Source organism: Hippocampus zosterae, chromosome 19 (assembly GCF_025434085.1).
Source record: "Hippocampus zosterae strain Florida chromosome 19, ASM2543408v3, whole genome shotgun sequence".
Lineage (NCBI taxonomy): Eukaryota > Metazoa > Chordata > Actinopteri > Syngnathiformes > Syngnathidae > Hippocampus > Hippocampus zosterae.
Window position 1 is genome coordinate 4232368 of NC_067469.1, and position 26524 is coordinate 4258891.

The 26524-nt window shown below is 47.0% G+C and overlaps 3 protein-coding genes across 4 annotated transcripts; 2 read left to right on the forward strand and 1 right to left on the reverse strand.

The window, feature by feature from the left end:
• Positions 1–98: 98 nt before the first annotated feature.
• Positions 99–13516, reverse strand: zbtb2b (zinc finger and BTB domain containing 2b). 2 transcript variants are annotated; one of them, XM_052052455.1, is made up of 3 exons: positions 13369–13516; positions 3960–4140; positions 99–3360 (listed from the first exon to the last, which is right to left on the reverse strand). In XM_052052455.1, the coding sequence occupies exons 2-3, from the start codon at positions 4130–4132 to the stop codon at positions 2034–2036; spliced, it is 1500 nt and encodes a 499-aa protein (XP_051908415.1). In that variant the 5' UTR covers positions 4133–4140; positions 13369–13516; the 3' UTR covers positions 99–2033. The 2 variants fall into 2 exon arrangements, with proteins under 2 accessions (XP_051908415.1, XP_051908413.1); XM_052052453.1 differs by lacking the exon at positions 13369–13516 and adding an exon at positions 9622–10266.
• On the forward strand, positions 12620–15301 carry armt1 (acidic residue methyltransferase 1). Its single transcript, XM_052052459.1, has 5 exons — positions 12620–12753; positions 13089–13194; positions 13394–13635; positions 13724–13889; positions 13962–15301. The coding sequence occupies exons 1-5, from the start codon at positions 12635–12637 to the stop codon at positions 14748–14750; spliced, it is 1422 nt and encodes a 473-aa protein (XP_051908419.1). The 5' UTR covers positions 12620–12634; the 3' UTR covers positions 14751–15301.
• Positions 15302–15795: 494 nt separating this feature from the next.
• Positions 15796–26378, forward strand: esr1 (estrogen receptor 1). Its single transcript, XM_052052430.1, is given in 11 exon segments — positions 15796–15937; positions 16015–16560; positions 17736–18161; positions 18727–18950; positions 19965–20081; positions 21918–22173; positions 22175–22347; positions 22761–22899; positions 24077–24210; positions 24761–24944; positions 25468–26378. Coding segments are annotated over 10 exon segments (1998 nt in total). The 5' UTR covers positions 15796–15937; positions 16015–16492; the 3' UTR covers positions 25745–26378.
• Positions 26379–26524: the final 146 nt, after the last annotated feature.

The window sequence follows — 26524 nt, forward strand, 5'->3', positions numbered from 1 at the left end:
TATGTGCTGAGCATGTATCAAAATCGGTGTTGACATTATTGATATCATTCACCACACCGTTGAATCATTTGAAAACACGTTAGCAAAAAAACAAAAAGTCAGCGTTATCAAAAGACACATTTTATTGTTTGTTCTTCACTATTATAAAAAAGTTGTTGATAGAAGGAAGAAAAAAATAATAAGAGTCACATTCCTGAGAGCACATATTGATCACAGTAGATGTCAGACGAGCTTTGAGAGGGAACATCAGCATGTGTTATGGGATGGACTCGTCTCATCCTGATGTCTCCATAACATGTGACACAAACGTATATCGGACGTTGTCAAACTTTGTCATCTTCCTGAGATAGCCACGTCTTGCCCACATACTCACCGAGCAGTGAATGGCTTCAAACAATATATCTTCAAAATGTTCCTGTGAGCAACACAGACGTGTGCATGGTGACGCACTGCAGCGCGATCTAGCCACAAAACTGGAAGAACTGCAACACTGCAACCACATCTTTGCACCTTTTCTGAACAACAAATATTCCAAACCATCTTATTCGAGATGAGAAGAACATGGGTTGAACGAAAGTAACGATAACTATAAGAGGAAAGCATCTCCAAATTTTGCGTGTTTTTATACCCCCAAAACAAAAATAAATAATACAGTGTTTTGGAGAAAACAAATTGAGACAGACGTGTTTTGTCATTAAAAACGGGAATAGACCAAATGTTTACAACTGCTAATTTTAAAATAAAAATGTACTTTTTTTGGTTTGGGGATTTAAAAAAAATCATACAATACAATTTGACAAAAATGTTACTTGGTTTTAGCAAATATTACTTTGTGTGAACCACTTTCAACAAAAGAAGAAAATGTGGAGAAATGTTTGTTGGGGATTCAAATAAAAAACACGATACAAGCTTTATGTTATATAGAGATGGAACCCATGAAAGACACCTATCTGATCAGGCAGTCACTACGATTATTACATGTTCTAAACTTGAGGCTACAGTTAAAAACTATCCGTCTCGTCCCGTTATTTCGACTCTGAAAGCTACATTTTCATCACAATACTGTAGTCTCTTTTGTAAATTATACCACTGTGTATAAAATTAGAACTATTTAAAAGGGGAAGATTCAAGTTTTCACGAATGCTTTTTTCTTTGATTAAAATCTAAAGGTTGAGCAAAATAAGTGTGCTTCCCAGTGGTGGATGCCATATTAACAAATGAACAAGGTGCACATTTTTTCACTCAATTTTACGATCACCAAACAAAACAAAAACCCCCCAAAAAATGGAAGACGTCAAAATCACAGATTGTCTCGGGTGCGCGTCTTTTGTGGACTTCAGCTGCAATTCTAAAGCGTCTCCCTGCAGCAGAGCATTATGAGCTTCTAAGAATGGCCTCACAACTACACACCGAACCTGCACGTCGGGCCCCTCGCTTCCTCTTTGAACGCTAACGTCCCCGCCACAGCTCGAGTGACGTGGGACGCGTCGTTTAAACATTTATCCAGGGTCCTACTCGCGCACTGCATCGTTCAAGTACTCGAATGCTCTTTGTCACTTTGTAAGACAATTACACGCAATCGCAGAATGACAATATCTTTTCGGCTACTGCCTCTGTAAGACATTTCTGCTAATGTAGTACTAGTACAGTAAGAGTACTCGTACTAATGTGCGCTTGTTCTTTGAGTGTGCAGTAATGCACGCACTGAGGTGGAAAATGACCACAAGTAAGACTAACTGGTGCGCTGAATTATCTTACAAGGATAAAAGGAGTACTCATAGATGAATATTTCAATGCACGAGTAGAATATTGAATAAAAATGCAAAAAAAAACGGCTTTCCATAGAGACAAGATAGGATGGCGCTTATTTCCCCTCGTTCTATTCAAGTCGATGAGAATGGGGAACACACACACACACACACACATACACACACACAAAGATCTTCCGCACAAAAACAAAACCCTGACTGAGGCCTTTGAGCTTAGTCACGAGTTATAATTTAGTAAAATAAAAAAAAAGGCAGTTTTGGCTTCTACTCCACCAGGGGGTCCTCGGCCTTGATGGCCTCGAGCGGCGTGCCCGAGTTGGACAGATCTGAGCCGTCATCTTTGGAGAGCTCGTCGTGCGGAAGCATCAGGGCGGCGGCGGCCCCCGGCAGCCCCGCCAGGCCGCCCTGCGTGAAGCACAGGTGCTTGATGACCTCGTCGGGGCTGGAGAAGGTGGTGGCGCAAATGTTACACTTGTACGGCTTGGACGTGGCCAGGAACATGGCCTCCATTTGGCTGCTGTCGTCACCGGCCGCGCACAGCTCCATGCTCTGGCGGTCCACTAACGTGTAGGCGTCGGCGCCCTGGTTGAGGCACACGTGGCGGGCGGCCTGGTTGGCGCGGCAGAAGCTCTTGCCGCAGGCGCTGCACTTGAAAGGCTTACCTGTGTGGATGTACATGTGCTCGCGCCAGTGGCTCTTCTGGATGAACTTGCGGCCGCACGTGCAGCACTCGTATTTCCGCCGCTTCAGCTCGCGGTCCAGGTCGCCGTTCTCCAGGTTGTCGATGTCGGCGATGTCCGAGGGGGGCGGCGTGTCCGCCTGGGCCATGGGGATGCCCGCGCCCCAGCCGGAGGCGGACACCTCGGCGCGGGGCGAATCCGAGTTGTTGCCGGAGGCCAGCGTCTGCTCGCCGTCGCTGACGATCTCCACGGCGGCGACTCGGCTCGCCTTCAGCAGCGCCTCGGCCTCCGCCGCGCTCTGCTCGGCGAGCGTTACGGGCGAAAGGGCATTGTGGTTCTCCGTCGCCTGGGCGTGCTGCAGCAGGTGCTCCCTCAGCAGGCTCCTCTGGTTGAAGCGACTCCGGCACAGGTGGCAGGAGTAGTGCTTCCGGAAGGACGAGCTCCTCTTCATGATGCTGGGCTTCACGTGCAGGATGGCGTTGGCGGAGGCGATCGGGGACTCCGACGCCGCCTCCTCTTCGGTGGGCTGAACCCCGCCGGTGGACGCCTCCGCTTCCGGAGGGGAAGCGGCCGGCTTGGCCGCCGCCGCCTCGGACGGGTACTGGGCCTCCGAGCCCAGCGTCTCCATGTCAACGGGCGAGGAAAGCGGCAAGCGAGCGGAGAGCGCCGCCTTCTGGTCGGCAATCTGGATGCCGTAGAGGGAGGTGGAGAGGTTGATGCTCTGCTCCGGGTGCGCGTACACCGACTGGCTGGCCTCCTGCAGCAGAGGGTAGGCGTGCAGGAAGCGGACGCCTTGCTCCAGACGCGTGGGGTCGATGAGCTGCGGGGCCAGCTTGCCCGTGTACATCAGGTTGAGCAGGTAGCTGAAGATGTCAGGCTGGATGTCCGTCGCCTTCAGACGCACGCAGTCGCTGAAACGACATCGGACACGAGTTTGGCCTTCAACTGGGGCTCGTGTCGAAAAACACATCCTCTCAAACACGCAGTTTTTTTTTCTCTTTCTCCTTTCTTCTTTCTACATACATTCTTGCTGCTGGAGGCTGTAAATTTCCCCAGTGTGGGACGAATAAATGATATCTTATCTTATCTTAACAGTTTACTTTGACAAAGTTGTGGACTACATCAGGGGCGGAAGTATGGCCTATTAAAAAAAAAAAAATCTGGCAGAGTATTGACATTTATAAACTGCCCTGTCACATTTGTTGCATTAATTGAGCCATTTAGCCAGAGTGCGCAATCGATTGGCGATTAATGACGATTAATGATGTCTTGAAGCAACATGGAGTGAATTGACTAATGTGGCTGCAATCTCTCGTATTGGGGCTCTTGTTGAGAAAATTTCAAATCGGGATCGTCATAGCTTCTTTGCACAACAGTAAAATAGCACGCCGCTAGCTAAGGTGGTTGCTTCGCTCGACATTATGTATATTTTTTTTACTTGGTACAAGTCATCCACACTGTATATTGATTGTGTGTGTGTGTGTGTGTGAGAACACACTGTTTCTTGTACCTGTCCTGGTGAATAAAGAGCATTCTGAAGTAGTTGGAGAAGGCGGCGAGTACGGCCTTGTGGGCTTTAAAGAACACATCTCCGATGGCCACGGTGCAGTCGCACAGGAAGCCAAACTCTCTCTGAGCGTTGAGCTGCTGCAGCAGGATAAGACCGTGGTTGGCCAACTCCATTCTTCAACCTGCACGCACACACACACACACACACACACGAGCACACGCGCGTCAGTCACGTTTCCTGTCTGCGTCGAGACCGGAGGCGACAGCGACCGCACGGGGCGGGGGATGATTTTTTTTTTTTTTTGAAAGGCTCCAGAGCTTAACGGCAGAGTGGCGGCTCAGTAAACTCCTTCGAGAATTTGTGTTCAAAAGCGACGTGCCATCTGGGCTGATTATGAACGTTTGATTTCCTGAGCAGTGGCGCTCATATGATCGGTGCGGTCAAGCGCACGTCACACCAGGATTGGTTCAGACAGATCGCCGCTGTCGAGTTGCTGGACAAACGGACCCATTTAAAAGTTAAAGAAACAAATAAGCAAAAAAGTGTGTTTTTTTGTTGTTGTTGTCGTTTTTCCTGTCACAATAATGTTTTAGGTTTCGGACACAATTGGATAATGAACACGCCGCCCCAGGTCAAATTGACTCAGGAGTATTATGCTGCACCCGAGCATAACAGGAGTGTTATAAGTAAAAGTTAAAAAGCACAATTCAGTGCTTAGTGGAGAGAAAGGAGAAGAAAAAAATGACATTTATGAGACGACATGTCATGAAAATGACAGGCGACCATCCAGCATCATCAAGTGCTTTAAAAGGGACTGTTACGACTTCAATGAGCTCTCGACTTTTTTTTTTTTTTATAAATCATTTTGAGAAGGAATGAAACATTTCACACCGAATTTACCCCTTTAGAGACAAATTTGATTCTACTAATGGGCTTTCAACCACTGCAGCAAATTTTCGTGTTCAGGAATGCAAGTAAATGACATTTTCTCATTAAAAATATCAAATGGGTCTCACATCTTCGGCAGTCCGGCCTAGGAATTGTTTCCAGAAACATAAAAGTATTATTTTAGCCATTTAGGCAATCCAGTCGTTGTTTGCTTTCAGCTACGGTGGCATACATCATATATTTGATGGTGGGCTAATACTTTACTTTTTTTTTTTTTTTTAAGGACTGTAGTTGCATCAAGGTCAAAACCAAACATCAAATACTGTTGCCTCCAAACATACATTCACCTTAGCTCTTAAATACAAGGTGCAGAAGTTCAAAAACGTCTTTACCGCTCCATTTACACGACACTATGTTCCCGGCGGGCCGCTGTGGACAAAACAGGACGGACGTGAGAAAACAACGGGCGGACGGGGATGAGAAAACTGCTGCGAATGCCTGGCCCGATTTTTTTTTTTAAACCGCCCCAAAGATTGCACGGCAGAGATGAGAAACCTAACGGTCGTCAGTCACGGGAGAACGGGGGCAAATGCAACAAAAGCTGGCAGAACGTCATTGAGCAAACAAAACTTGCACTCCGAGTCGGGACATCAGAATGTGACGTGACGGGAGGAGAACGTGCGAGCATCCGTGGCAGGCCGCCTTTGAGCTTCCGGTACTCAGCGGAACAAACTAAAGATCGCAAGCTCATCAGTTCCAACAACCGCATGTAAGTTTATGTCATTTGGGTAAGTCACCATTTTGCCATGGTGTGGAAGAAGACCACCAGATTTAGAGGGAATCCACTTCCCGTCCGAAGACTTTTGCCCAAGCACGACTCTGTTTTTGTCATTAAAGGCTTTTAGGTCGTGTGAAGTCAATCTCACGGGACATGTCAGAGCGCCATGTATCCCCGCTGACCAATCGAGGCCGTCGACCCCCCCGCCCCCCTTCCCCGAGGTCATTGGGAGGACTGGCGACGGCTTGGGGCCATCACATGATCAGGGCAGAGGGCGTCGCCCCACATTCCTGAGACAGAAACTGGTTCTAAAATCAGCCACCATCGCCACCCCACCCCGCGCCCTTGTGGAGGAGGATGACAGACCGGCACTTTCTCTGTACAGGAAGACGGAGCAAGATGGACCGTAGCATGCAGTGCAAAATTGTGCTACGTCACTGAGGGTGACCCAACTATGGGACGCTTGACGCCAATTTTTTACAGCAAGACAGATAAAAAGTGTCGTTTTGGTCATTGTAGTAGTAGAATGAACAGAATTTGCATTAGCGGCGCAAATACGAGCAGTATCCGTAGCAGACGCGTCGGGGGTCGTGTTTGTATCCCACGACTGTGACGAGCCATCTTCATTCACATAGGACATGTAGAGAATGCTGACAAAAGGTATTCGAACTTTACTTGCTGCCACCCGCTGACCTGGCATGCATACTACAGTTGTTGTTTTTTTTCGGTGGTCCTAAACATTGATCACCATTGATAATTTACTCTCCTGGTGAATTAGACAGCATTACTTATAAACCGGAGACTTATTGTACACAACAGCCCATCTTGCCATCTGCCTCGACCAGATGGCCGCACACCCGGAGTGCGGTGCTGCTACCCTCGGGTCCTTCTCCTCCCCGTTAAAAAAAAAAAAAGGTGGGGGAAGGGGGGGCCTGCCACTGTGGCCAAGTGTTTGCTTATGGGGGTCTAAAAAATATCATTTTAAAAAGGACTCTCTTGTCAATACAAACACAAATATGGAGTGCTTTGTGCTCGGCTGGAGTCTTTCTCAGTTGACTGGGGGCAATCCATGGAAGTAGGCGTGTATTTAAACGACACCCAGGGGTCTTTTCAAGTTTAGTCCCGCTCTGCCGTGACTAGTGTGCGATTCGTCCAGTTCTGCCACATTTCTCACGTTAAACTCGAGTCTATGGCAATTGGTTGGTCACGTTCAAACAGGAGTGGTGGTCTCTACTGTTCATTCTATTACAGAACGGCACGGCATGTGGTTTCCGACGGGGTATAACGTCGGGCCCAGCTTTGTTTCGGTCTGCCATTGCCAACAGCCCAGTTGATCATATAATGACAGGAGTCGACTTGCTGAATTTTTGGGCTATTTTCTGTGCAATAAAAAATATTTACGGCATCACACCATAGAATCTTGACCGTTTTTAAAACAAAGTAGCAGGATACGGGAAACAATCAAGGCACCGGACTGACGTCTTTGAACGACTTCTTTGCTCAACCAACAGATCAAAACCAAAACATCAACTTCCGGCCACTTGGACAACAGGAAGAGGAACCAACAAAATTTGACTTCAGCCACATTTCAGTGATCTGCTTCAAAAAATGTTGCCTGGCAGTCCAGTTTTTGGATAAGATGCTTTTACCGATAGCTTTTTTTTATATATATAGCTCACATTCAATGATGAATCTGTTTTCCTACAATAGTCAAAAGCTTTGATTGCATACCCAATGTTTTGCTTGCTAAAAACACAAAGGTGACATTCACCGGACTTTCACAAATAGTCACTAGTGGTATTTATTTACTGGTCCTCAAAAGGGTGGTGATGGTCAGGTTTTGGGGGGTTGGGTTGGTGAGTCGAGGCAGCCTTCGATTGAACGCATTAATCGAATTTTTAAAAATGATTTAATTTATGTTATGCAAGAGTGAGAAGGCAAGATCAAGTCAGATTGTGTTTGCAAGGTTGACAAGCTTGTTTTGGGTCGCAAAGGAGTTGAAATGCAGTTGACAGTAGATGATTTAAGGTATGTGTGCGCAAACAAAAGCCTCTGAGATTACCTTGTTTTTTTTTTTGTTTTCAGTTCCAGGACTGGCGTCACAATACAATATATGCTGATTTATATAGCGCTTTCACAACAGAGGCAGCTGTAACAAAGCGCTAAATAAAACAGTTAACATAAAGTAAAATAATAAACAACACATAGCATAAAACATGGACAGTCTTGCAGTCCTAACCATTTTTCCATCACACGCTCTGTTTTTTGAAGCAGTTTGAGATGAAAGAGGAGAGTATCAAAGTGTCCTTTAACCAGTGGATCGGAGACGTCACGCTTAAAATGTACACACGTCGGCTACAAGCTAAGTTTCAAAGTCAACAAGAAGCTGTAGCATCCCTTCCCTCTTTGATGTAGGCCAGATAATTAACCAGCACGTCTAAAAAGATGTCTTGCATCATTTAGTGAGGGGAGAATCGAGGCAGGAAAACTTGTGGCTGCTTCACCGTGACAATGCATCTACATACATTAATTTGAGCACCTGACTGTTCCTCGCCATGAAGAAGAATGAAGCACTTGAGCAACCTCTCTACATACCTGACATGGCTCAGAGTGATTACATACCTGACCTGCCTCTGAGCGATTCTTTGCTCCAAGGTCGATGGGTTCAAATAGACATGGTCGACACCAAGAAGGTCATGACAACAGAGCTGCAGAGGATTCTGGAAGAATGCTTCCAGGGTTGCATGAAAGCACAGCAGAGAAGGCCAGGAATGTGCACTCGACTCCAGGGGGATTCGTTTACAGAGCAAATCTTTTAATTTTAATAGTCTGGATTTGAAATATATCTTCTGTAAGACCACTGCTGGAACTTATCCCATACATTTCCGAAGCTTCAAGTCACATAATTCCGATTTTATGCTTTCAAGTAGCACAACTAGGACATACGTCATGGCAGCGTAAATGGGGATGGGGGGACATGAAGTTGGAAGTTGACGATTAGAGGCCGGCGGCCGAGTAGAGTGTTTTGAGTCTCAGCGTAGTCGTGGAATGAATTACACTCATCTCAAGGTGCCACCGTTTCATTTTAAGCTTAGGTCTATGAAGAGGCAGATGTTTCATTTTCAGTTATTCGATTTTATCTGAAACCATCACATATAAGTGCCATGGAGGAGCCAGCCTATGAGTTTGGACACAACTAAAGACAACCTTTTAACACTCATAATGTCAGCAAGGGCCAATTTAGAGTCTTCAATCAATCTTTTATTTATGGTTTTGGGAGTGTGGGAGTAGAGAAACCCCACAAAAGCTTGGAGCCAGATTCGAACCCGGGACCATTCAACTATGTGGCAGACACAAATTGCACTGCAATAATTTGATCCCACTGGAGGAAAATGTTGTCTTGCACCCGTCAGACAAGTTCAATTAGAATTAAATGATAGAATTAGTATAGACTGGACCCCAGTTGTGGTAGTAAGACAATTGTTTGTAGATGGCATAGCGCCGCCCCTGCTGAGAGGCAGACACGTGGAGAACTCACTTCCGTAGTACGACTTTAAATTTATCCTCACCGCAAACATTTATCAACTGTAAGGCAGCAGGTGAGTTGGGCTTGAATGTGTTTTTTTAAGGCGACGGAACGGTGCGAGAATAAGAAGGCAAAGGGTCGATTAGACACGCTGAAAAGCTGGACACGACACCGACCACGGCGCGACGTGCCCGCCACCGCCTCTCGGTGTGTGCTACAAGCTAGCGCCAGAAGCGGACGTACGCGCACGCGCAGCAAGCACACAGACAACCACGTAAAGAGGCAGGCGCGCGCGCGCGCGCGCCGCGCACGGACGGACGGACGGACGTGAGGGGGATGGGGTTACGAACGACCACGAACTTCTCTGTATGACGACCACACTCTCAAAAAAACCCAATTAAAATAAATAAAACATAACGGTGCTTCACTTGTTAGTCAATGATCGCGTTCGTGTGTCGCCAGCTTTTTACCGTATCCGCTGCTCGTGCGTCGAAATTGTCGTCGCCTTGACGCCACCGCCGCTTGTTTTTTGTGGTTGTTTGTCACCGGGCGGGGACACGTCCGTCCTCTCCGGGCTCCTAGCAGCTTTGTAAGCCGCTCGCTCGGCGGCGGAGAGGGTCGTCGGTTGCTTTCCGGTTAGGGGGTTTTACGTTACAATCACATGACTGTGGCGAAGGAGCCCAGCCAAATGCGACCGTTGCAAGGATCCGTTGGCCAAGGGGGCGGTCGCGGTAACGTTAATTCTAACCCCCCCTTCCGCCCCCACCTACACACACGCCACCAGTGCAAGCGGTGTCCCTTTTTTTGTTGTTTTAAACCGCCGTTGGAGCCAAAAAAGCCCCGCGGAGACGAGCCGGCGACTTTAAGCCACGGCGGCTACATGCTGGCTGCTAACTCATTCATCCGACTACAACGTGCCACTATTGTTTTTAATGCTTAATTAAATAGCATATGCAATTCCTTAAAGGGCCCCGCACCGCTAAACAATAGCAAACAATTTCGCCTATGTGTCTCTTTGAATTAGGACAGAATATTTGATAGCATCTCATAATTAAATTACCCACTGACACATTGAATATGTGAGACCTGACCCCCGTCTCATCTGAACATCATCCTCAACAATCCTCAATTCTGTTTCCACAACTCCTTTGCTGCAAGATCCGACCACTTCCAGTTAATCATTTTATGTTGATAGTTTAATATGTTTGGTCTGACTGCAAAAGCGTTGAAAAGGCGCTCTTATCTTATACAGTAGTTGTTTACTCGTTCCATCCTCATTTTATTGCCCATGTCTTGTTAAATAACTTCCATTCTCATGCACAGCCTCGAGAAGCACAAAAACTTTAAGTCTTACTTGATTCAGCCTTACTTGATTTCAGAAATTAATTGAGAATAAATAAATAAAACAGGAAGTGATATTTTTAAAAATCTGGACCAGTGGTAACCTAAAGCGGAGTACACAGACAACCACTCACGTTATCACCAAGTATGAATTTAACTCAATATTGAACATATCGAACGTTTATGATTGTCGACTCACCGTTTTCCGAGAAAATCGGGGAACGATTACCCACAACAAATCGCACTCCGCTTGATAGTTGTTGAGGATAATCTTTAAAAGACATCTGACAATGAGGCCTTTGCTGAATTTGATCACGAGGGGCTGAAAATGATCAAATTCGTCCCAAATTTGGGTATGCGCGAACCCCGCTAAAAGCCCGTGGGCGAGAGGATTTGATCCAGTTGGCAATTCAACTCTACAAAACACGAACTGAAAAATTCTGGTAGACCTCCTGAATTTAGTTTGGCCCCGAGAGCACTTCCCACTGAAATGGCCCCTTCTTTACAACTACTTAATGAAATCGTGTGTTGTCATCGCCAATCAACGGCCATTGATTGGCGTTATTCTTTTGGAAAACAGTGAGCCATTCAGACCGGGGACAGGGAGTCCACAGGACGCTGGGCTGCAGCCGCTTGGCGGGCCGGAAAAGTCGGGTATGTAAAAGGAGACATGGGCGGGAGGGACTGTCCTCTGAAGCGGGGCCCTGTTGTTTGTCCTATCAACAAACAACATCTGATCATGTCTGTGAAGAGAGGCCTGTGAGGTAAGGAGGCGCACAAAACCTTTGACAAACAAAAGCACCGGTGGAGCGGTGTTACATTTAAATGGAAATGGGACAAAAACAACAACAACAAAAAAAGCTTGTTTACTTATGCTGGCGGGCTCCCAGCAGGTAGCCGAAGCACTAACACCCGCTGAGTCTGGTTTTACATTAACCTCCTTAGAGTCATCCTCGCAATCTGAAGACAGCGTCACACGGGATTGTCCTACCACTAAATTGATTTTGAATCCAGCCATAAAACCAACAGCATAGCCTGCAAAAACTCAGCGGACAGTAGCGTGAAATTAGCCTGACGTCAGCACGCAACTGTGACAGCACCTCCATTGCCGCGGATGCAACCGGGTCAACGCCACAAGCATGTGCCGGAACACCTGTTTAAACAGGACCTTTCACGTTCAACCGTTGCCCTCCCCCCAACTCCGCGTCCTTTGGAAACCGGAGTGGTGAGTCACTCCCCTCTCGGTCTAAAAAAGAAAAAAAAAAAAACTCCACACACACACAAACAGATCCGGCTAGGCTGCAGCCCGGTGGGGGGAAGGGAGGCCCGGCCCGGTGGTGGCTGAACACCGGAGGTGGACGCAGCTGGACTCCCACACTCAAGGCCCCCCTAACATCCTGACAATGGGCCGGCGTGTTCCCATAGTGATGGCGTCAGAATCAATTGATATGCCTATATTTTCTAGACAAGCAGGCAGGGTAGCCTGAGGCCAATCGCTTGGTCACGCAGAGACACTCGGGAGCAACGAGGGACGTCCCAGTCCCAAATGAATTGCGCTGTTTTTCAACAGCTGATTTGTTTTCCATGGTTGGCTCTATTTGGAAATTCGACAAAAACGCAAGCGGTTAACTGCATCCCGACATGCAAATACTGTGTATCATACACCAATGTGTATTTCGCAACATTAATTTCTTACCCTGATCAAAATATAAGCACTACCCCACCTTCCTTCCTTTCCCGCCAAAAAAAGCCCCCGGCGCTTCAAAATCTGCAATTTTCTGATAGGACCAACCCGCGTTTCCCTGACAACCGTTGCCACGGAGAACCCGGGATGCCCCAAGATGAGGGCCGCAAATGTATGTGAAGTGCGGCACTTTCAGCAAGCGACTATAACTTACGTAATCGTGTTATTTATATATAAAACCAACAAACAAACGTGTTCAATGTTTTTCAGCAGCGGTTATGTTGGTGGCCGCTAGGTGGCAGCAAAGCACCATAAAAGAAACAACTCGAACGTTTCTGTCATTTTAGAAACAAAAAAGCAGTTGTTCGATTTGTCCTCTGGAACCACGTAATTGGGGCCCGACAAAATATTAGTAATAATTTCTGAATGACTAATTTTAACACAAACGCCCAACGTTTATGTTTAGACGACTTTTAAATAAAGTTGTGAAATTGACGAGTAAGTCAGCTCCTACAAACATGGCGGCCGACCAGACTGGCGACGTAGTTCCTTCTTCTCTGTCAGCTAAAGTAGTTGGGTATGAAGGGTGACAGCTTCTTGAAATACGTTTCCGTGATTCTAAACAATGTAGTGTAACGTAGTTATTCATGATCGTGTCTATTAACGCGTAATTAATGTGGAGGCGAACGCAGTCGAACGAGAAGTAGCTTTAGCATTCAGCTGCCAGTGTTGCACTGCACGACTGGCTGTTAACGTGAGGCGATACAAATCCAAATATTGATGTTCGGAATTGTACAAATCACGTCCTGCTAAAGTGTTCAAACCTACTTAAGCATGCTATAAAGTAGCTCTGCACGGCTGATGCCCCGAGTTAGCATTTAAATGGAATACTGTGTATCTTCTTCCTTGTAGGTCGTTTGCTTACTTGACTGTGAGAGACCGATTGCCCACCATCCTCACAAAAGTCATAGACACAATCCATCGCAACAAAAACAAGTTTTTTGAAGAATATGGGCAGGTAAGGCTACATACAGTTCTCCCAACAATTCGGGTGAAAATGGGAGTAGAGTCCTTTCTGGGTAACTTTACATAAACGAATTTAAAGTTGAATGCACATGTGCAATTATTTCATTCACCATTCCATGTTAAGTACAAAGCTTTCGTTTATTGTATTGGATGTGTAAAATCTGACCTGTTTTGTGAACTCTTGACGTTAGGAAGGAATCCAAGCAGAGAAGCAAACAATTTCTCTGCTGTCCAAGCTGAGGAACGAGCTGCAAACAGACAAACCCATTCTCGCCCTGACGGACGACCTGGAGGACACGGATTCTTGGAACCGGTACCTGCAGAGACAACAGGGGCAGTGTGGAGGCCAGGAGGCGGTCAGCTGGTTCAAGTCGCCGTGGCTATATGTGGAGTGCTACATGTACCGCCGGATACGGGAGGCCCTCTGGCTCAAGTGAGAAGCACACACACCTTCACACATCCTTGCGTATCGTCCTGTTGACATAATGCTGGGTAGTCATCGATGATGTTGCTGTTTCCAGCCCTCCCATCAGTGGCTACGACGTCTTCAGTGAGGGGAAAACTCGGAGCTTCTTTGAATCTCAGCAGGCTATCATTGCTTTATGCACTTACTTCGAGGCCTTCGACAACAAAACGGGAGACATCTCAAAAAATCAACTGAGGGAGTATTTCAACAAACTGCTCCAGGTCAGTAAAACCAAATGACACTCATAAATTGAATGCCAAATTGTTGACCGTGCTTACTTGACTCTTCAAAAGGTTTGCCTTTGGGGGAACAAATGTGATCTGTCGATCTCTGCCGGCGTGGACAATTCGCAGAAGATCAGTCCCATCGACTCTCTACTCGCCCTGCAGAAGTTCATCTTGGTGGACGACTCTGACGCCGTGTGGTCGACGCTCATTTCAGCCCGGCAACAGAGACAGTCGGGGAAAAGGAGCTCCTGCCGAGTGGACTTTGTTCTGGATAACGCCGGCTTTGAGTTGGTCACCGATTTGGTCCTGGCCGATTTCCTGGTGTCCTCCGGTCTGGCCGGGGAGGTCCGCTTCCACGGCAAATCCTTCCCGTGGTTCGTCTCTGACGTGACGGCTGAGGATTTTCATTGGACCATCCGTCAGACCATGGCGGCCAATCACAGGTGGATGTCCCAGAGAGGGCTGCGGTGGCAGCAATACGTGAAGGAGGGCGTGTGGTCTTATCATGACCATCCCTTCTGGACGCAGCCCAACGAGTTTTGCGACATGGCGGCCGACGCCCCGGATCTGTACGCCGCTCTGCAGGTGGCGGACTTGTTGCTGTTCAAAGGCGATCTCAATTACAGGAAGCTGGCAGGAGATCGCGACTGGGACCACACGGTGGACTTTGACACTGCACTGAGGGGATTTGGACCGGGACCGCTGTGCAGTTTGAGGACTCTTAAGGCGAACATTCAAGTGGGTCTGCAGCCGGGCCAGGGGAGCAAGCTGACCTCTCAAGACCCACACTGGATGACCTGTGGAAAGTATGCCGTGATTCAGTTCTACAGTCCCAACTCGGATCGGCGAGACTGACCTCACAATCAACGATCAACTCACGCCTTCAAAGCGATAACATGATGATGTCTTTGTCACTTTACTGTTTCATTGAGAAAGCACTGAACAAATTGTACATTTTCATCTCTCTCAGGAAGTTATTATACTTCAAGGAGACGTTTAAAAAAAAAAAATCAGTCAGGCATGTGTGAAAATGCCAATACAAAAATGGAAAGAACAAATGAACCAAGTCATGAAACTATCAAATGTGTGCTATGTCTTCATGTTTACAGGTGATCAAGTTAACAAAAGTCAGCTTCAGGTTGTTCGATTCTACTTAACTGAAGGAGAATGTTTCCATTAGATTGTTCCTAAAATGTACAAATATTGTGGGGGTTGGGGGGGGGGGGGTCGTGGACTTAAAACAACATGCAGTAAAGGCAGCCAACAGTGCACGCAACAAACCGGCGACTCTGACTGATCAAAATGCATGTCTGCACTTCAAGACCTTATTGTCACTGGATTCCTGGCGAGATCTTATCCTTCTAATGACCGACTTTTCATCAAATAAAAGAGCTGCGGCGACTTGAGTTTGTCTCCTCCCTGATCCCTGTTGTCATTTTACACACGTGAAATATAGCCTGAAATATTGACCTCATTTGCATCCAAATTCCCCTGTTACGAAAGTGGCGCTTTTTGATGTCAACAAGACCAAAAAAAACAGAAAACTGTTACGACAGCACAACGCAGCCAAGTAGCGAAAGCTAAAAGTGACACAGCTGTACAAATGCCCCATTAATATTCACTCGTCGTGTTTTTATTCCGCCGTTACAGTTGACATGTTGACCTCCTATATTCGAGGTCAGGTTAGACTCGACTCTGGAGCCCTCCCAACTGCTGTAGATGCAAAAACGTGCATGACAATGCTAAAGGAGCTTTAAGTGGCCCGAAAATGAGCCAATTAGGTGATTTGGTTGGCTCCCTGTATTTTCTTGCAATCTAATACGACTTCATTTTGTCCCCCTCTGGGGAAATGCAATGAAATATATATATCATCATCAGGGCTACTTGTTTTCCACTTGACCTGACATGTTCTGAAAATGGGGCTGTTTACTCAAGAAAGAGATGGGAAAATGAAGCCTCTGCCAAAATGCTGAGCTCTTCCTCTCTCGCCGGAGGTCGGCAGTCGCTTTCGACGCTCGCACGAGAACGAACGTGGCTGACAGGTAAGCGAGCGCGCGTGCAAATAGGCACGTTTTAATTCAAGCTCCTGATTGTTTGGTGTTTTATAATCTCTTTGCAGGGTTGAGGCAGCAAGCCTTACAGCTTGTTACTGGTTTTCGGCAGCGCAAGGCTTTTTCTTTACCTTGACATGTGGCACCGAAACGTGCAAGGACTCCTGACGCGTGGAGTAACTTTGAGGGTCTTTTGTTTGCGTGACTACTGCCGTCCCTTTGTTTGCTCTGCGGTCGGTAGAATAGCCACAAGTTGGCATCCTGGTCCAAATAAAGCTGTATTAATGTCATGAAAAGATGAGGAATACAAAATACTCAGTATCTCTTTGATTCCATCATCGGGAGTGGATTGTGTAATTACTGGCTGGCGAAATGAGATTTGACCTCCTGCGTTGTTTGCTGTGTTATGGTGACCTGGCACTCAAACGCACCGCCTCCATCGATTTAACTGCATCTTTTAATTTGTTTATCCTCTTTTTTTCTTTTTTTCTTTCCACCCTCGCTACTGTTCCACCGTTTCCACTTCGCCCAAGCGAGTCGAGCTGAATGAGCGCGAGTCGAAGGGATGAACGAAACGAGCCCTGCGGCAGCGAGGACGCCTGTCGTTTAAAGAGGTGAGCGGCGCTTTTTGTCGTCTTGTTGCTTTCAGGCCGCTTGGCTCGTACGCCGCCCGTCCTCGTCTGCGCTGTGATTTGATTTACCCGAGTCTCAGGTGTGTTCAATAATGCGGCCGCTTCTACGTCAATGACAAAGATCAGCTAAATGAACTATGAATATTCCGAGAGCATCCTTTCCTGCATAAAACAAAGGTGGCGGAAGAGGAGGAGGAGGAGATGATGTGGCGGCGTGGGACGGGACAGTCGAGTTGTACGGGAAGCGCAACTTCCATTTTGTACGCCTTAGTCTATTTGTCTTCCCATCCTGACGAGACATCCCTCCTAAACATTAGAGGAAAGACGGGCAGGAAAGGAGGTTGGTAGTTGTCTTCTGGTGGGGGTCCGGGTGGAGGGGAGCTGAGGGAGAGGCAGGAAAAGCAGGGATCAACAACTGGGGGTTCGGGGGCTGCAAGTGGCCCCTGCCCACCCTCTGAGTGGCCACTCTATTTATTGATTCTCCTCCCAACCCCTAAAAAATAACTTTAGGGAATATCTGGGATTTTTTTAACGCTGATTTAAAAAAAGAATATATTTTTTTTACGCATCACGTTTTCAGGATATTTTCATTTTTTCAGTTTGACCTATAAAGTAGTTGCGCAACACGGCTTTTACCGTGCATTCAAATTTAGAGTTCTAACGTTTCAGAAAAAAACCCCACCTGTTGCTCAGCCTAACCCTTAATTCATAGCTGTTACCAAATATATTAGATATGATATTATTGTTCTGAAAATGTGATGTGCTTGAGAAAGAAACGAAGACCAATTTGGCATCAGCAAATGATGTAACAAGAAAACATTATTTGCATCTCTGATTAAAACCTTTTGTTGACCAGTGTTATACGCGGATTTTGCTCTTCACGGGTTGGCGCGTATTTTGTCAATTTTGAAAAAGGCATTTTTTTTGTGGCCCCTGTAGTAGTGCTGATAAAAAAGGGTGTACCCCATATCGTCCAAGTTGCCCATCCCTGAGAAAGGACAAGAAGAAGAGTATCACATCTGTATGTGTGCGAGACACAGTGGAACAGGAGAGAGAGCGCCACTCGTTCCTGCCCCCCCACCCTCTCTCCCCGGCAAGGGGAGAGCAAGTCTAAATCATGTTGCTTATCAGTACTGCTCTGCTGTGATGTTGCTCAGGCAGAGCCCGGCAAAGAGCAGAAAGCCTTGCGGACCGCCGCCGGGACCCGGCATCCGCCCGGCCGCCCCAGAGCTGGAGAACCTGTCCCCGCCGCGCCCGTCGCCCCCGCCTCGCGCCCCCCTCAGCGGCATGTACCCCGAAGAAAGCCGGGGGTCCGGTGGGGTTGCCACGGTGGACTTCCTGGAGGAAACGTACGACTACGCTTCCCCGGCTCCGGCCCAGGCGCCGATTTACAGCCACCCCGTGCCGGGCTATTACTCGGCACCCCTGGAGACCCACGGATCGCCCACGGACAGCAGCCTGCAGTCACTGGGCAGCGGGCCCACAAGCCCTCTTGTATTTGTGCCCAGCAGCCCTCGACTCAGCCCATTCATGCACCCCCCCGGCCATCACTATCTGGAAACCACTTCAACACCCATCTACAGGTGAGACCCAACCCTCTTCAACTTTCATTGTCTGCCACGCTCTTTTTCACTTTCAGCATCTATCGGGTGGGACGTGATGCCCCCCCCCCCCCGCACCCCCCCCCAATCTAACTCTCATTGCGCTTTGCTGATTATGCAACTCCAAAAAACCGCTACGACAGTTTACTCGCCTTTATTTTGAAAATCAAGTCTTTTTATCTTGTTAGCCGAAGGACAGCTTGTGGGTGGGGGGGGGGGGGGACATTCAGTCAACAGTGAGTGACCCCGGCGGTACGCAAACACTAATTACTGAATGTAACAGGACTGTTAGTTTAATCTTTGACTTGATTCAAAACATGGCCACTATCGCTGCGGACGGGATCGAGCTGCTTTTTAATTCCAGAGATTAAGCACCACTCTGAGGGACCTTGAGCAAAGAACAACGCGTAAGAGCGTCACTGCAATGTTTCCACATGTATAAAGTGAAATCGGAAACTGAGTTTACGGTACAGATTATCTTTGAACCGAATGCAGCCATGTCATCGAGAATTGACAAGTAGGTCAAGAGGAATCGTACCTGTGGCAGGTCCAGCGAGACGGTCAGTCAACAGCAGGCGTCCAGAGACGACCAGTGCGGCACCAGTGACGATGCGTACATCTTGGGGGGCTCGGAGGCCGCCGCCTTCGGGGTCTTCGAGATGGCCAAGGAGACGCGCTTCTGTGCCGTGTGCAGCGACTACGCCTCGGGCTACCACTACGGGGTGTGGTCCTGCGAAGGATGCAAGGCCTTCTTTAAGAGGAGCATTCAAGGTAGGCACTACTTTCTACACACACACACACACAAAAAAGAGTATTTTTCACAAATTCAGGTTTGTAAACACAATATTAAGCAGAATACCCCTGGTGAGACTAGCGGGCGGGCATGGAACATTTTGTTGAGAATTTTTTGACTTGGACTGTAAATTGGAATTGGTCACTCGGATCTACAAAGTAAATCCATTCTTAGTCTTTTGAGTCTTGAGATTGACAATAACAGGACTGTTATAAGTGTTGTTGAAAATATGACCTGTCAAGTTTTGCAATGGCGAGAGTTTGACCGTTGAAAGGATTCTCATTCCATATTTGCTTTGGGAAAAATAACAGGGGAATGATACAACCCCTGAGCGTGTCATCGAAATGACAGATATTTTCCTTGGCTCATGGGGCACAATGAACAACAACAACAACAAAACAATAATTCTGCCTAGCAACAAGCTGCTTCTACCTGGCAGGACCAGGAACACAGCTCCGATCAATAAGTTCATGTTGACTGTGACTTCTTCATGTCACCAAAATGTGTAGCGAGAAAGTAGCTCTCCTGTATAGATTTTTTAAAAAGTATAACAATGATTGATTCCGATTGATTTTGTCAGTATTCCAACAGTATTCCAACAGACTCGTGGTATTGTCTAACCTTGACAGTGAAACAAACAGAAGCTGGCTTGTTGCCACGAGATGGACAAAGAAGCAAAAATATTTTTCCAACTTACTTTCAGTGTCCAACATCCCTCAGGTTGTGCTTTTACAGAGCAAAAGCTCCATCTGCTCTGTGTGGCTTAGTCATATTTGTGACGCCATATTGATGCAAAGAGCGGTCAGAGAATCCAATAGTCTCCATGGCAATGACAAAGCCGAGGATGCCACCTTTTAATTTCCTCCATCACAGATCCATTTAAAACGGGAATGGAGTGTTCCTGGACACTAAATAACCTCAATGTGAACTGAACACTGGAGCAGGGCCCCTTCAAGTCTGTAATAGATTTTTTTTCCCCTCTCCATTTTCAGGTCACAATGACTACGTGTGCCCGGCAACCAATCAGTGTACTATTGACAGGAATCGCAGGAAGAGCTGCCAAGCGTGCCGACTAAGGAAGTGTTATGAAGTGGGCATGATGAAAGGAGGTGGGCAGGAACACCCAAAAAATTCCTCTTAGTCTTCAAACTTTTCTATATTAAATTGATTAAGTCCATGTGACGCCAAGTAGGAGAGGCTCCGACTGCGAAAGCCACAAATATGTGCATCCACTGGCATTCTTCAGGCTAAGTTTAACTTTAACCTTGAAGTGATTTCCTCTTAAGGAGTACGAGCGCTGATTAGTGCACACCCACACTTTTGTTTTCATACTTCTTGAATCTCTTAAAACTATGTGCTGCTAGCCTGCTGACTTCTATTTCAAGACCATGTCACCCACTCTCCAGCTATTAGCCGTTAAGCATCATGATTTATTTTGTCCCACAAACACAGTATTATATCTATACCCTATTTCCTCATATAGTTACTGGGCGGCATTTATTTTCTCAACTCCAGAGAGAACCAAGCATCTATTAGGAGTTAAGGCTGGGCAATTAATCAAGATCTAATCGTGATTTAAAATTTGGCTTCTCACATAAAAAAAAACATTCTTATCGAAGAGTTATTGTGAAGAACGGCGCGGTGCTTTGGTGATTCAAATAATACAATTGTCGCGTTTTAATTACATTGACACGGCAAATCGTAAAGTCAATGTAAAATCCCACTGACAGGCGAATGGGGAAATTAGCATTGACTCTCGGGAGGTATACTTATTCAAATAACACATTTTCTTTCAAGCCCAAACGGTGGAGAAACACATCCGCATAGGTAAAATAATCATACTCACAGCCACGCATTCTTACCAATCTGTAAATCAATTAGTTATATTAGTTGAGTTTCAGCGCAAAGTTCTTCTTCTACTCTTAATGCATTCGAAGTGTGTACTCCGTGGATGCAAAGGCACCACACTGCCCCCAAGGGGCCAGCGTACGCACCCCAGTCAATCCCTCGATTTTTAAATACACAAATAGAACAACAAAATAAGCTAAAAATGAACATGTTTAAGACAAAAGGGAGATGCTTATTCACCGTTTGACTTGCGGACCAAGATACAAAGCAGGAAAAGTGCGGATGTACTGGAGCAGAGTAAAAATGCAAGAGGCTTGAATTCCACATGGTATTGTACAGGGTCACTTTATAAGCCAAACAAAAAGATAAAACCTAAAAAGAGCGCTCAAGAATAAAGTGTTCAACACGCAGGGATGACTGGGAGTTTTAGTAGTTGACAAAAAAAAGCACGTTTTGCACTCAATGACTAATCATTTTATTAATTGAAATCTCAATGGCATAAAATAATTATGATTATTTTTTTCCCCATAATTGCCCAGCCCTATCTAGGCCTAAGTAAAGGCATCAATGAGGGGTAGTCAAGAAATTCTCTATTGATCTACGTTACATTCTTGGTTAAATAAAGTAAATAATATATTTCATATGAAACTGGAGATGAACACAAACATAAGAATGCATGCTCACAACAGTGTGGAGTGAGCACAGCGAATCAACTGGAAGGCTGATCCCCATAAAGATGGCGTTTCCACGTAACGTAACTGCTTTCATACTGTGCAGGGAAGTCGTTTATAACATCCAAGTGGCAGCCGGTAAGACTCCTCACTTCAGTGCATCTGCGACTCTTTACGTGCCTCGGTAGGTGCTGCTGTTGTGGATAGTGACGGCGTTCAAATGGGTTCAGTTGGTTAACTCTTTTTTATGTCCTTTTGTGAACAATATTGTCTGTGAACTCAGATTATTACAGTTGTCACTTGTTTCTATCTGTGGGGGGAGGAAAAAAAAGTAGGTGTCGACTGAGTGTTTTTTGGACTGGAAGGTGCTACGTGAAGCAATACGGTAATCCGTTTTATTTGGTATGGCACTGCTGTTTCCACAAGGTGTGCGCAAAGACCGCGGTCGCATTACACGCCGTGACAAGCGGCGGACCGGCGCCACGGAGAAGTCGACCAAAGAGACCGAGCATAGAAAAGTGGTGCCCCAGGACGGGAGGAAGCAGAGCGGCGGCGGAAGTGCCGGTGGGGGAAGAACGTCAGTGACGGACATCGCTCCTGACCAGGTTCTGAATCACACACAGGAAGAAACTTCCAAAAAGTACATTTCAATGGATGGAGCCATCATTCAATTTGAAGACTGTTTCTTTGCGCCCTCGTCAGGTGCTTCTCCTGCTACAGGGGGCCGAGCCCCCCATATTATGCTCTCGACAGAAGCTGAGCCGACCCTACACGGAGGTCACCATGATGATGTTACTCACCAGCATGGCTGACAAGGAGCTGGTCCACATGATCGCATGGGCCAAAAAGCTGCCAGGTAAAGCCCGAGTAACAAACGTGCTACTCGCCAGACCTCCCAAAACAGCATTTATGTCCCCGGGATCATGAATTAACCACTAACGGAATAGAGCAGTGCTTCTCATCCGGTTTTAATTGCAAATGAGAGGACGGACACCAAGGGTAATAATGCGAGGCGGCCGAGTAGCGGCGATAAGGCTTGTTGTGACAACACGGCGACTACACGTGGTGTCATTTCGGGCCGACGGCAACAACAACAGAAGCCGCAGCGGCGACGGCGGCAGCTTGCAATATTTTGCGTCGAGCGAGTAGGCAGAAGCTAATCACCGTGACTAATCATCCGACGAAGCCGTCTGGGTGCTCAAGCGTGAGTCACGGCCACGCGGCGAGTGTCAAGTGTGCTGTACGCGTGTCACGTGACTTTGTGCTCAGGCTTCCTCCAGCTGTCCCTGCACGACCAGGTGCAGCTGCTGGAGAGCTCGTGGCTGGAGGTGCTGATGATTGGCCTCGTGTGGAGGTCCGTCCACTGTCCAGGCAAGCTCATCTTCGCTCAGGACCTCATTCTCGACAGGTAAAAGAGGAGAAGGAGCGTTGGCCTACTTCTTGGGGCTGGGGGGGCTGCTCTTTGCGTCTCCATCACACTCTCACACAACCTCCTCAAGAGTGACACATCAGCATTGTAGATTTTCCATTTCGCACCTTAGCGGCCATTGTGCCATCCCAACACGTCTTGTCATACGGTGTCGTACAGTGAAAGACTAATTATGTGCCCCCCGCGGCGTAGAGAGGACCCCCTATCCCTCCCTCACCGCATCATTATCCAGCTTCGCTGACAACCAGGACAGATGTAATCAAAGCCTCAATGCACAGAATGAATAGCGACGGAGAGATGGAGAGTTGCGAGGACGAGGAAATAGAGATGGAAGAAGGGACGGCCGTCCCCCCCCCTCCCTCCTTCAGTCCTTCCCGCGTTCTGAGTAAACAACCTGACCAATCATCACTTCTACCTTTGTAAAAAAAAAAAAAAAAAATGACAGATGAATCAGAGGCAGACAGACAAAGCTTTTAGCTTGCTGTGCCTGATGGTCCCATTTGATCGGGAAATGGATTAGCGTATTATCTGTAAAAAGCCGGCCCCTAGCGTAAGTGTCCTGCCAGATTGGCCGTGATGACTAAAACGCAGCGGGTCAGGGTCGACGCATTCCCTTAGCTGCAGCGCCACCTTCGCTCTGATAGCATCCGACCTCCTCCCCGGGCGATTGTCTGCTGCGCCCGAAAGTCGAGAACCGAAGACAATTCGACACGTTATTTGGCTTTTGATGGGAGGAATAACATCTAGCCATTTTTGTGTACCGCTTGTTCGGGGGAAGCTGAGGCTTATCCCGCGAGCTGAAGAGGAGGCGTACACCCTGGACTGGTCGCCGGTCAATCATATGGCACATATAGGCGAACAATCATTCGCACTTGTGGACCATTGAGACGCTTCATTCAAGCTAACGTGCTAACGTTCTTGGAAAATGAGGGGAAAGGCTGAGTAGTTGAACCCAGAACTTTAAAATGAGGGGCAGACGCGCGAAAGCACTCCTCGTGTCGTAGCAACACTTCCAAACAAGTTGTGCACTTACACGGATGACACGTGACAAGATATGGAAAGCGGCTTTGAGTAGTTTGCGACCGTGACTACTCGAGGTCATTGTTGATGACTTCAAGGATGAGTCGTTGGCGCAATGTTTGTTTGTGTCGTGCAGGAGTGAAGGCGACTGCGTGGAAGGCATGGCGGAGATCTTCGACATGCTCCTGGCCACCGCCTCCCGTTTCCGCATGCTCAGACTCAAGTCCGAGGAGTTCGTCTGTCTCAAAGCCATCATCTTGCTCAACTCCGGTAAACCTGAGAGCTTTCATTTTAATCCGTCCCAAAGACTGGCGACGGATGCATCTCATCGCAACACGTGCTCCTTGTTGATTGTTTGTGCTCTCGGGAGTGGATGCGTCCCGACGACACCCGCAGACCCCGTAACTGGAGCGCGAACACGGTGTCCCGGAAAGGGCCCGTCAGCGCCGGTGATGCCTAGCAAGCGTTGCCACGGCAACACGTGGCCGCGCGCACACACAAAAAAAAAAGGCCGAGCTCGCTGTGAAAGGATGAAGCTATTTGGCAGGAGCGGGAAAGCGAAAATACCAAAGAGATGACGCTGGCGACTCAGCTGCATGAGCCGGATGGACTTGTGATTGCTGCGTGGGCATCCAAACCGCCGCTCTCGACCTTTTATATAAACTTTCCTGCACTACTTCCTCAAATAGTTGCACTCCTAGACAGCGTGACCCAATTAGTAGTCACAAACTCGTACGACAAGCACTGACAAATCTAAGCGAGACGCAACATTTGGAGTTGCGGCCACTGAAGAGATGATTGCCGCGCTTCTTCCATGCAGGCGCCTTTGCGTTCTGCACGGGCACCATGGAGCCGCTTCACGACGGCGCGGCGGTGCAGGGCATGCTGGACAATATCACGGACGCCCTCATACATCACATCAGCCAATCAGGATGCTCGGTGCAGCAGCAGGCCAGGCGGCAGGCCCAGCTGCTCCTTCTTCTCTCTCACATCAGACACATGAGGTGAATGATACTTTTTTTTTTTTGAACTTTTTAGTGGTGATGGGCATTTTGGTAGTCAATTCACTGAAGTATATCATGACATCAGCTCAGGCTTTGCTATGGCAACTCCTCTATTATCATGGCACTGGCTCTCCGGTTCATTTTTGTTTCAGTTTGAGTAATTTTTTTGTTTGTTTTTGTTTTATATTCGTTTTTAGAGCGAGTTTGAGTTTTTTTAATGTGTATTTTGGGTGTATGTGTAGAGTAAAACTCAACAAAAATATTTTAAAAACAACTGTCCGTAAATAAAATACAGGTGCTACAGAAGAGTCCACAGACTTTGAAGTAAAATAAGCGCAGTGCGTAGGACTTCGAAAGTTACATTAGCAAAGGCGGTCTTGCTTTCCATCCCTTGTTTGCCAAGTGGATTGATGTGATCTAGTGGTACAGTAAAAGCAACACAACTCCCAGATGACTGTTCGACCTTCCTTATTCCGACGAATGCCCATTAGCGTCATGCTAACGTTTTGATGTACGCTTGCAGTAACAAAGGCATGGAGCACCTGTACAGCATGAAGTGCAAGAATAAGGTACCACTGTATGACCTGCTGCTGGAGATGCTGGACGCTCACCGCCTGCACCGTCCCGTCAGAGCCACACAGATATGGTCCCAGGCAGAGAGAACGCCTCCAAGTGGCAGTCACGGCGCCACCTCCAGTTCAGGAGGCCGCAGCGCCCACGAGAGCCTGAGCAGAGGCCCTCCATGTCCAGGCGTGCTGCAGTTCGGAGGCTCCCGCCCCGACTGCGCAGAAATCCTGTGAAAACAGACAAGATCAGTGTTGCAGTTGAGGACATTTGGTGATTATTTATACATTTCTGACATCACTCTGACATAACTCGATGCTCTTTGATTTTCTCACACGGCTTCTCCTAAGTGCAAACTGCACTATTTGAAATTCATGGGTTTTTTTGTTTTTCATTTTGATTGCCATTCAACCAAAGTGCACTTCCTCTTAGCTTGAAGGGGCTATTGGGCATTACTTTCATTTGTTTGCATAATAAGCTGTGATTAATTTCATGTTGGATATTTTTACCTGCCAGCTGAGTACCAGCCTGTCTGATGTCAAATGTTCGCTAAACTATTACCAGTTTGATTATATTTGTAAACACTATATCGTTCAGTGTTTGTGTTTCTGTCCGCGGCAATGTTGGATTAAAAGAAAAAAAAATGCGCAAGTTACACAGCTTCAAGTTTGAGCCGAACTGTCATTGGGTAGATTTATTTCCTTGCACTTGTTTTGTATTCACTGGTGATTATTTCTTGTCTTGTTTTATCACGATTATGTGGTGAAAAGTACTCACTGACAAAAAAAATTAAAAACCTGTCTTTGGAAATTTAAATATATTGTATGTCAACATTTACTTGGAAAAAATTAAAAAGAATTTTGAACCATGGACATGCCTCAAAGTGTTCATGATTTTGTGTGTGAACCCATGGAAGCCACATAAGAAAAAACATCGTCATAAACTCAAATTAACTACATTTATCGTCCATCCATACCATGCATGACCACTTACCAATATAAAATGATGGTCTGACT

Excerpts from the sequence above, each read along its gene's own strand:
- zbtb2b (XM_052052455.1), bottom strand. The coding sequence starts at position 4,132 with ATGGAGTTGGCCAACCACGGTCTTATCCTGCTGCAGCAGCTCAACGCT. Across the intron at positions 3,361-3,959 it reads CTCTTTATTCACCAGGACAG|CGACTGCGTGCGTCTGAAGG; the intron begins GTACAAGAAACA and ends ATGTCGTTTCAG.
- armt1 (XM_052052459.1), top strand. The coding sequence starts at position 12,635 with ATGTTTAGACGACTTTTAAATAAAGTTGTGAAATTGACGAGTAAGTCA. Across the intron at positions 12,754-13,088 it reads CTGTCAGCTAAAGTAGTTGG|GTCGTTTGCTTACTTGACTG; the intron begins GTATGAAGGGTG and ends TCTTCCTTGTAG. Across the intron at positions 13,890-13,961 it reads ATTTCAACAAACTGCTCCAG|GTTTGCCTTTGGGGGAACAA; the intron begins GTCAGTAAAACC and ends ACTCTTCAAAAG.